This window comes from Abramis brama (assembly GCF_963993115.1).
Source record: "Abramis brama genome assembly, chromosome: 19".
NCBI lineage: Eukaryota > Metazoa > Chordata > Actinopteri > Cypriniformes > Leuciscidae > Abramis > Abramis brama.
The window spans coordinates 8,561,415-8,572,256 of record NC_139981.1 but is presented as its reverse complement, the minus strand read 5'-3'; the positions used below and the strand labels follow the sequence as shown (position 1 = coordinate 8,572,256).

At 36.0% G+C, this 10,842-nt stretch overlaps 1 protein-coding gene across 1 annotated transcript; it reads left to right on the top strand.

The window, feature by feature from the left end:
• Nucleotides 1-3,551: 3,551 nt before the first annotated feature.
• emx1 (empty spiracles homeobox 1) lies at nt 3,552-9,048 on the top strand. Its single transcript, XM_084092424.1, has 3 exons — nt 3,552-4,178; nt 6,090-6,274; nt 7,929-9,048. Exons 1-3 carry the CDS (start codon nt 3,836-3,838, stop codon nt 8,094-8,096), a joined length of 696 nt encoding a protein of 231 aa, XP_083948550.1. The 5' UTR covers nt 3,552-3,835; the 3' UTR covers nt 8,097-9,048.
• Nucleotides 9,049-10,842: the final 1,794 nt, after the last annotated feature.

The window sequence follows — 10,842 nt, the reverse complement described above, 5'->3', positions numbered from 1 at the left end:
AATCTTTTTTTTCTTCATGCACTCATTAAAATACATATGACCTGACCATCATTTCTCCTATATGTGAAAACCGGTTCCCAAATACACATTTTCCACCACTAGAGGGCAGCAGCGGACAACAGGACACACAAACAGAAACTCCAAACACTATATTGCGTTGTTGTGTGTAATGTGTTATCAGTAATGTGTTCAAATTTGAGAAAATAACAGTAGCCTAACTGCTAGTTATTTGTGGTTAGACAAATATGAGAGGACAGTGATGAATGTGAGAGTTTGGAAATTGTAACAGAATATAGCTACATATATTTAAATTATATATTGATTATATATATATATTAAAATATATTTATATATAATTCATAAAATATAAACATTGAAATATAATTACGTAAAAATACATAAATGTTATATTTATGTAATATATTAATATATTAAATACATATTAAAATAATATATCAGGCACAAAATGATAAAAACAATCAAATAATATTGTTTTGTAATATAGAATAAATATTTAGAATTTAGTCCACCCCCATGAATGTAATTTTGCCTGTTTAACGTGTCCAAAATATTTTCAAACAGGTACATCTCTCGCTTGCATAAGAGTTGCATGTGTGTGTGTCCTAGTGGTTAAGTTCTTCAGTTCTTTTCTTTTTCTTTTTTTTTCTTTTTTTGAGGTGCTGTGAATCTGAGTGTCTTGCTTCACTTGAAATCAGGGGATGGGATAGAGAAAGTGAGAGCTGCCTTGCTGCCTTTAGGGTTCCTTTTGGTGAAAGGTTTAAGTCTGTCTCCATCCTCCCACCACTCTCTCTCTCTCTCTCTCTATCTCTCTATCTCTCAGCATGGTAGTTTTTAATTCTGTGTTTGTGCAGATGGCTGGTTGCCCCATTAGCATTCATTACAGATTCCTCGAGCACTTAATTATGGAACAAGAGAGAAGAGTGGCAGACGGAAACATGGAGGAGTCTCTCTCTCTTTCCCTGTCACTTCATTGCACCTTTAGGTCTGTGCATGGCACAGAAAAGATCCACGAAAATGTTTTTCAGAATGCCAAAATACCATATTCTTGATGTGCAGGGGGAATTATATAGATATGAAGTATGAAAATATAATTTGTGTGACATTTACTGCAAATTATGATTCACTGCTCATTTTATGCAATGCCGTGGACACAGCTCTGTCAGAAAGGTTGAGCATATAAAATGCTGAGTTTTTGTAACCAATGATGGTCCATTAAAAAATTCTCAAGGATAATAAACAGACACATTAATTAACACTTGAGTAATTGTTATGAACAGAGATGTGAATGCTACCACCTTAATTTCAGATATTGAGAATATCTTTAAGTCATTATTACTCATTTTTTATGGCTAGAGAATGCAGGCAAAATGTTTACAACTGCTGCATTGCCACTCATCCAATCAAAACACTAAATGCCAAGGGCACTTGAAAGTACTGGAAGTTTTAATTAAGTGTAATTTAATGTAAGTAATTTAAAGACTCAAATAAACAAGTGGTCTGTCTGACTTAATAACAGGACATATAGGAATCACAGGAAAGGCAGCCATGTGCAAAGGCTAAAGTTGTGTTTTGATGGGGGGGGAAACAATATTCACAAAGACCAATTTAGAAGATATAGTTGTTTTATTTGCCATATAATGTATAGTAGGCCTACTAAATATGCTTCTTGTTTGTCAGTTATGATGTGCATAAAACATTTTTTTCAACGTTCAACAAGCCTTAAACAATTTATTGAATGATCTTGGCACAACAGCTAATAATAGGCCTAACATTTGAACAATAAACAAAACGACCTTTATTCCTTTGATAGCGCAAAGAGGTCCATCTTAAAGCATGACTGTGCGCATTCACGGGTTTTTGCTTTCTAATTAGGCGCTCAACATGTTGTTCTGCCAACTGTAATGATTTTCTAATGCGCACTGGAGTTAACGAGCCAGTCAAACATTTAGCCTAATCATTACCTTTAAAAACACAACATGAAACGTTCGCTGAACAGCCACTCAAGTCCCTAAATATACATGGGCTTGTAAATTAATAGCGAGTCAGAAGTTTGTGAGCTATGCCGCTTGAAGGCTTCTTCCCAATGTTTGCGCATGCAACTCTTGTCAAACCCTGAGCTGAGACGGAATATTTTCAATAATTTACCCACTCAGTCGCATGAGCCTCATAATGCCGTGTTGTAGGCCAGTCCTCCGCCCGCGGGTGAGGGTTCGGGAACAGGTGCAGGCGGCTCGGCCTGACATGAGATCTTATCGATGTGCAGTTCTGGAAACACGCAGTGACCAAGTTAATAGGTTACTGCGTAAACGGGTCAACGATTCCCCATTTTAATGGACAGGCACTGGTTAAAGACTAAAAACGAAGACTGTAATAGACTACAGTTTGTACAGTTCTTTAGGCTGGTCAGTAGGCTAATGTCCGCGTTATCATGCAAAGCTTCTGTTTTCTGTTCTCTTTTGTTTTGTTTTTTTGTTTTTTATTAAGTGCTTTATTCTATAGCTCTAATAAAAGTATAGCTTCAAAATAGTAATAATAATAATAATAATTATTATTATTATTATTATTATTATTATATAAATAAAAAGACATTTAATACATACAATATAATATAATAATAATAATAATAATAATAATCTTCCGGCGGCATGATTATAATGCCGCCGGAAGATTATTAATTATTATTAATAATTAATAATAATAATAATAATATTATTAATAATTAATAATTATTATTATTAATAATAATAATTATTATTATTATTATTATTATTATTACTACAAGGCTATTAGCCCAGTAGCCTGAATAAAACATTTTTATACCGAAATTATCTCATTTATCATCTATATAATTATGTAAGTTAGGCCTATTAAAGGTGGATGAATGATAATAAATAAAACTCATCGCAGGCATATTTGTCAGAGAATTATAAGAACAGAGAACTTTGGTCCACTCTCAACTCTGTGGACGCCAACATTATAAAGATTTCAAATTTAGTACAGCAGGGATGTGGATTTTGGGTTTATTCAATTGAAAAACTCTTATATTTGTTTCATAGAAATGCTCTTGTGGCTTTTGTGGCAACAAAAAAACAATCAAAGCAACAGAAAAATCCACGTTTTTACTGTACTAGGCTATATTTTGGATTACTACGGCACAGCAACGTCGCTGTAATTATGAATAGGCCTAATTGAAAAAAAAATATAGGGCTTTTTATGTTGGTCCATACTATCTATATATTATGAGTTAAATGAAGACAAGTTCAAAAGCAAACATTTTGCTATAGCCTCCTTTTAACGAAAGGCTGGAATGAACTGCAGATTGTAGTAGTCTACACCCTGAAGGCTTGCGTAGCCCATAGTTGGAAGTGTGACAAGGAAAATAGTTTTTGATGATCTACCAGCGTAGGAACTGACCTGTTGGAGGCAGCCCCATTGAAGTGAATGATCAAACTAATAGAGTTCATTATCTAACCCAAATGAACATAGGACCCGCCCAACGCATGAGCTCTATGCGCCAAGGGCTTTCATCCAATGAGTGGCAGTCTCACACGACACTGTGACTGTGGCGTCCCTCAAATCCAAATCCATATCCATGGGTCTCGAGCTTCTATTCTCACTTTTTCTTTCATGATTTATGGACACTCGTGGATCGATGGATTACACGGCAATTGGCAAAAGTAGGGAACATTAAAGTGTTTTATATTTAGTTTATGTCTGACTTAAATACTGCTGCTGACAGAGGTCACTAAAGGAGTTGTGAAAGGACATAAAGGCGAACCTCTTCTGTTGGACCGTACTGGTACCGTCACGGACAATGTTCTCGGCAACGGGGAAGCGCTGTTTTACCATTGAGTCTTTGGTGGCGAAGGAAAACCCTTTAACACCAGAAGACCCCATTCGCCCTACCGCCCTAAGCTATTCGACGCCTGCTGACAGTTTTCTTAACGGGTATCAAAGCCCCGCAGGCCGCGCGCTCTATCCAAACCCTGAACTGGTGTTTTCGGAGACTGTGAACCACGCACCTCTGAGCATGCACCCACACCCTCTCGGCAGCACACACCTGCAGCACCCGCACTTCTTTGGCACGCAGCACCGTGAGCCACTCAATTTCTACCCGTGGGTCTTAAGGAACAGGTTTTTTGGCCATCGGTTTCAAGGTAAGAATCTAACTCGGTATTTTTGTCAATCACGCATTAAGAGATATTAAACTTTTTCACCTAAATAAAAATAATAAAATAGCATATGCAGAATTTTTACACGTACGCAGGATACGTGTCCGATAATAGAACAGGTAAAATACAATGCTGTGCGCCGGTGCGTGTGTCTCTGAACTTTTCTTGAAATAGGCTATTCTCATAAATGCCCCCCGCGGCAACAGGCTATTACCACTGTGGAGCGGGATAACACTGATAGATGGAGTTTGTATTGGAAGGTAATTCCGGTTAAGCTGCAAATGAAAATCACAAATGATATGCTTACAGCTTTGGCCATGTCCTGAGGCGATACTTAAAGAGGGACACATAGATTTAGACAAAGCTGTCCACGCACAAAAGCTCAATGTTATATCTCCCAAAATGAATGCATTATGTTCGTATAAGCATATAATAGCAGCATTGGAGAACAGCTCTGATAACAGTTATTGCTTGATCTTGAATTCAGAATTTCCACCAGTTTCATGTTGTCAGCCTATACGGCAAAATGAGAGGTGTTTAAATATAGGCAAGTAAATCTTAATGTCGTTTGTCAGTTGTTTTTTTTTTTAACGTCATATTAGGCTTCCTCTTTTTTAGTGTCTAAGATAACCTTTAATTATTTATTTATTTTTTATCTTATTGGGTGACTTAATTATTGTTATTTTGTAAAAATCAGCTTACTATTGCACGCTATCGCCTTCTAATCACTGTCTTTGCAACGAGAGATAATGACAGATGACGAATCTGCTCTGATGAACTCGTTACAGCTCATCATTATCACTATTTAATTGTTATAGGTCATTCGATAAATTGTCCTCTTCTGGTGTTCAAGCTGTTGTCCAAAGACGACGAAAGTAAACGAATGTAGCCTATGAATTTAATTAATAGGCCACAAAACGCTTATATAAAGGTCAAATATTTATTAAGCTAACAGTGTTAATAATTTAGCTAACTGTGATGACCTTTAAAGAAGAATCTAATTTATGAGGGTAAGTGCATGAAAAAAGTCTAAATAATAGGTTGTTCTTAAAAATGAATTCCTGTTAAACAACACTTGTTCGTGAAACCTTTTTAATTGAGAACATTTAAAATCGACAGACTTTGTATACTCCATCATACGGTTGCAAAGCTATGCGTAATGAGTGTTTAATTCATTACATGGCCATTAATTATAAAATTGCAGGCCAATTTGTTGCATAGGCTAGCTATCAATTTTAATTAATGCTTACATTATTTGGACTTTATATTTTATAGACAAATATATACAAATAGACAAATATACAAAATAATTGATTCTATTTTATTATGTCCTAGCTGTAGCCAACTGTCCGCCAATTACCGTGATTTTATTTAAAAAAAATATATATTATTTTCCAGTCAGTTACAAATAAATCGCTTAAAATAGTAGGCCTAATTATGTAGTCAATCATTTAGCCTTTTCTTACAGAATTAGGCTCAGGCTAAAATAGCAGGGATAGCTAAAATTACAAAAGCTCAAAAACAAGTTGGAATGGCATAGCTTATGTTTACAAACAGTATTCAAATATTCTAAAATTATAACGAATACACTATAGTTCATATTATTTAATCAATTAAAGCCCAAATAATAAAGGCATTAAAGCAGGGTAGTCTACATTTTTGACACTTTTTGATAAAGTCGATAGTTGGTGTTAACTTTTGATGAAATATGGGCTAAATCCAGAAAGCTTTCATGGTCCCTCTTAAGCTAGTTTTCTTCTTGGGTTTAATTAACATTAGCTACTTCAAGTTGTCCCGTGCTGTAGCTTGAATTTCACTGACCTAGTCTACGCTCAAAAAGAATCACATTGCTATAATCAAGCTGTGTTTTATTGATTAGTATTATTATAATTTCAGGGAACGACGTTTCACAGGACACGCTGTTACTACACGGACCTTTCGCGAGGAAGCCCAAACGGATCCGCACCGCGTTCTCGCCCTCTCAGCTCCTGCGCCTGGAGCGCGCCTTCGAGAAGAACCATTATGTAGTCGGAGCCGAACGGAAACAGCTCGCTAACAGCCTCAGCCTGTCTGAGACTCAGGTAAACACGAGGGAACGCATGCTATACCACACAACAACAACAACAACAAAAAATCTAGGCTATTAAAACAATTAAAGTAAAAGTGGTATTTTGTAGCCGCTTACAATAGAGAAATTGCCCCGTGGAACTAACTAGCCTATTTCACAAGTAGCTTAATTACAGACAAAAAGTAGGATATTGCTAATTAAAATGATTGGATCAGTAGAACTACATGTTCGTTTAAAAAAAATTAAAAAAATATGTTTAAACGGTAGCCTAAATGTTGTGCAATATAGGAAACTGGGGACTAGCCCATATTAACGAGACACTGCTTTATTTTGAATGATTAATGTTGTACTGACAAGCTGTTGCTGTTGGCCTACATGATAATGTAAACAACACTCGCTAAATCCAGAAACGGGCCAGAATCCCCGAGTCTGCAAGGACGCTGGCTGGCCATGTGTCAGTTGTTTGCGGCGCTCTGACTGTGATATCATTTTATTTTAGACCAAGACTTCAGAGGGATGAGTAGCTAGGCTATTAGTTGCTTTGCACAGATGCCACTATAGGAATAAACCCATTTTCCCTGATCCGTTAAAACAATGATGTAAAGCTGATTTTGAAAACGTTATTTTAAATGTCAGAAGAAAATATATTTGATTCGTTGAGTTTTAGCCTACATTTCCAAAAATCCAAACGGTGGCAAAGTTATTGTTTTCTTCAACGTTCGTCTTCATTCGCCACATGAACTCGTCAACTGGCATGATTTGAAGCATCGCAACATAGCCTATATTTTAATTTATAATATCTAGGTCTGACGCTGGGAATGATCATGTTCTCTTGCTGCTTTTTTAATACTTTTTTTGTGGTGGAGTTTTATTGCAAAAACTAACCTAAAAACTAAAATAACACCAAACATGCTTGACACGGATAGCACACATCTCAGGAGAGAGGCAATTTTGGTAAAATAGGCTACTGGCCAATACATAATCAGCCACGTGACGTTTGTGAATTGTTTTATTAATTTATACGTTTTATGGAAAGCGATTCAGAAGTCAGTCAGCATCTTGATAATTTATTCAATGAATAGCGCATGAGACCACTTCAGAAATAAATAAAATAAAAATGGTAAGCTGTGGTAAGCTATTTTTTTTTCCACTTCTGCGCGGTTGTTTTCAGCTATGTTCCTTATGACAGTATTAATCTCTTGAAATGTGTGAAATGTGAACCGTTGTTGCAAAAATAAACCCGTGTCTTTTTAATTAGAAGGCCAAATACACTAAATGCCTACTTTATATTTTGAAAATCTGTTAGTGGATGTAGGCTATTTGAATTAAATTAAAATGTAAAATCTATAGACCTGTATGTTTTAAATGGCATTATCTGAAGAAACGTTTGGATTTCTTCTGATACACAACAGTTCTGAAACAAGTGTAAACATTTACACAGTAGCCTAGACTAGCCTATCATATAACATGAATGAATTCGAACGTATAGGCTAGTCTCGTCGTGGACTGCGTGTCATGTGGTGTAAAAATGGTTCGATTAGAACTCTAAATGCGTTTGAACTTTCTTGCGTCACTCACAGTCTGTCGCCGTTTACCAACTGTGTAACGTATAGCCATACTCACCAAAACGGTTATGGCACTGATGTCTTGTCTTGTGCTCCCCTCAGGTGAAGGTGTGGTTTCAGAACCGCAGGACCAAGTATAAGCGACAGAAGCTGGAGGAAGAGGGCCCGGAGTGCACACAGAAGAAGAAGGGAAGCCACCACATTAACCGCTGGAGGATTGCCACCAAACAGAACGGATCTGAGGACATAGATGTCATGTCTGATGCCTAAGACCAACCTAAACACTGCCCAAATGAACACACAAGACCAAGAAAAGCACTATTTATTTAATGTTATTAGTCATGGCATTTCAGATTCTAAACCTAACTGCAGAGGACCTGACCACTTGAGTGTGGGAAACGTGAGTTATGGATGAATTAAACCAGTCAGCAAGTAATCTTAACCAAGGACTGAACACTATAGTTGTGTAACATACCTCTGCTGGAATTATCTAATGTTTGAGACATGCCTCACCTGTAAGAAGAAATAATTTTATAGGCTATGTCTTTCTCTCACTTTTTTTTTTTTTTTTGGGGGGGGGGAGGGGGATTGTATTTAAAACTAACAATTAAGTTAATTTTCACAAGTCAATATATTTTTTTCTGATTATTTTGTTGTTTCTGTGCATAGTCAATTAGTAAATTTAGTTTTAATGGATATTTTTTATTAAGTTCAAAACTATGTTGCCTAACATCCAAAATTTATTCAAACAAAAAAGTTTGAAATGCTTTAAGACATGCTAATGAAATTGGTGGCAGTTTATAATAATTATTTTGTGATGACTCAGTGATGACTGATGTAATTAAAATTAAAATGACTGAAGTGATGTGAGGAATCAGTTTTACCAGCCAGTTTTAACATGAGCCATCCTGTACCCACAGCATAGAGGCAAGGTGTCTGTGTAAATAATGGTCTCTGTATCTAAAGAAGTTTAGGAATTTGTGTTTCAAGAGCGTTTGAGTGTGTGTGTGTGTGTGTGTGAGTAATTTGCGTACTGTCATTCAGTAGGCCTACTGGTAAATACAGGCTGATGTATGCAGGTCCTTGATCATTCTACTGGAGTCATAAACAAATGAATGTTTGCCAATTTACACATTAGCTTCTTTAGAGTGTTCATTCACCTATACTTTGCAAGAAAAACATGATAAAAAATGTCCATTATTAATAAAGATGTTTCAGAGACAAACCTCATTTGTAGCTCACACCTTATTGTTCTAAATATATATATATATATATAGCCTATATATATGTATGTATTTTTAACTTCACTGATTGTAAATATATGTTTTTATAACTTTTTATAAAAACTATTTACTCTTTCAAAATGTTTGCACACACACATACACATACTCAGACAAAGGGATAACGCCTGCTAGCAATTTTCCTCTCATCTCACCTTGCTAACTTCCTGTCAAAAGACATAGAGGAAGATTGTTAAACGAACCCGCAGGAGACCTTTCACCTCAACATTTGACCCTGAGCCTGCAGAGTGATCAAGGGTTGTGAGAGTGAAATGCACAGACTGATGACACCCGAGTATCACTGTCAAGTACGACAAGAGCCAATTGAGATGGGGTGAAAAAGATTGTTTTGGTAGGTTTGTTTTGAGGCCATCAGATATCCAATCCTGTGTGCAGGTGCACACATCACATCCTCTGTAGCTTTACATCACACATTCCATTCATTCCCTAACAGCACTCTTTCCTCTGAGAAAGTAAAAAGACTGAGAAAAAGATGGGTGTTTGTTTGTGCGCACGCAACACAAAAGAGTGCAAACACGCATTTCATTTTGTGCGATCGCAAAAACGAAATAATAATCAGTAAATTTGATTATAATTTTACATTTTAATGGCAAAATGCAACAGTAAAAACTTAAGTCATCATGGAATCAAAATAGAATTTTTTTTTTTTTATGGAATATTGCAGTTGTTACAAATTATTTATCTGAATACTTTTTAATTAATGTGCTCTAGTAATCTTTAATCAAAATAGCTTCCCCTCCCTCTTACAATGATATCTCTTCTCTCCTCTGATGATGCGTTTACTGGCAAGAGGGCGGGGCAAACCGTCACTTACTTGAGATCGACCAATAGCAAACCACAACCATCTAACCATTCAATCAATTCCTGATGGACAAAATCAAATCCCAACCTACATTTTTTTTTTCTTGTTCAAGAAGCCGTTTATAGGATATATGTCACAATAGGGAAAAAAGATTATCATATCTTCCTTTTCATCTATACGATGAAAACTGTAATAGATCTACTGAGATATTTCATGTAATCAACATTAAAATATTGTTAAATGTACAGTTTTTTAATAATAAAAAAATGTAAACTGACATTCCCAGAATTGTGTGGAAGCTCACATTTAATGTTTTTTCCATTGAACATTTATTTAGCTTTCTTATCAGTTATGTTCATTGGGGTTTTGTTGCATCTTATGTTGTTAAATTTATGCCCATTGCATTATTTTAGTATTGTGTGTTACCATGATGGTGTTTTGCATTTGTGTGCACCTTTTATGTATTACTATACCTCAACTTGTGGAAAAGCTATTTGTGATTCACTTTGAAAAGGGGCTAAATGTAGAATTCAGAAAGCCTTGTTATTAGCGACACCGGTGGTCGTTAAGTGAACTGCAGTTCATGCACACCCTCCATAGTGATACGAGTAAGTCTCGGATGGCCAAATCAGTCACATAACGTACAAGAGACTGAACATGATTCAAGGCCTAATTTACTCACGGGGAAGTTCTTGTTCGTTCTTTGCTATAAGTAAAAAGAAGTTGGAAATACCTTTGTTGTAATATACTGTTAACGACATCCTGACGCCATGAGAGCGACATTTAGATGAGTAAATATGTGTTGCGCGTTTTCCTCTCAATAATTACAATTACAATGTTGATTATGTTTGGTCTTGGCGGAATAGATCTGCTATGCTGCTGCAGAGCAATCTACTGCCAATACATACACAGT

What these genes read in the sequence shown, in the direction of transcription:
- emx1 (XM_084092424.1), top strand. Translation starts at nt 3,836, where the DNA reads ATGTTCTCGGCAACGGGGAAGCGCTGTTTTACCATTGAGTCTTTGGTG. An exon ending in TTTTGGCCATCGGTTTCAAG is followed by an intron (nt 4,179 to 6,089) that starts GTAAGAATCTAA and finishes TTATAATTTCAG; the next exon opens with GGAACGACGTTTCACAGGAC. An exon ending in TCAGCCTGTCTGAGACTCAG is followed by an intron (nt 6,275 to 7,928) that starts GTAAACACGAGG and finishes TGCTCCCCTCAG; the next exon opens with GTGAAGGTGTGGTTTCAGAA.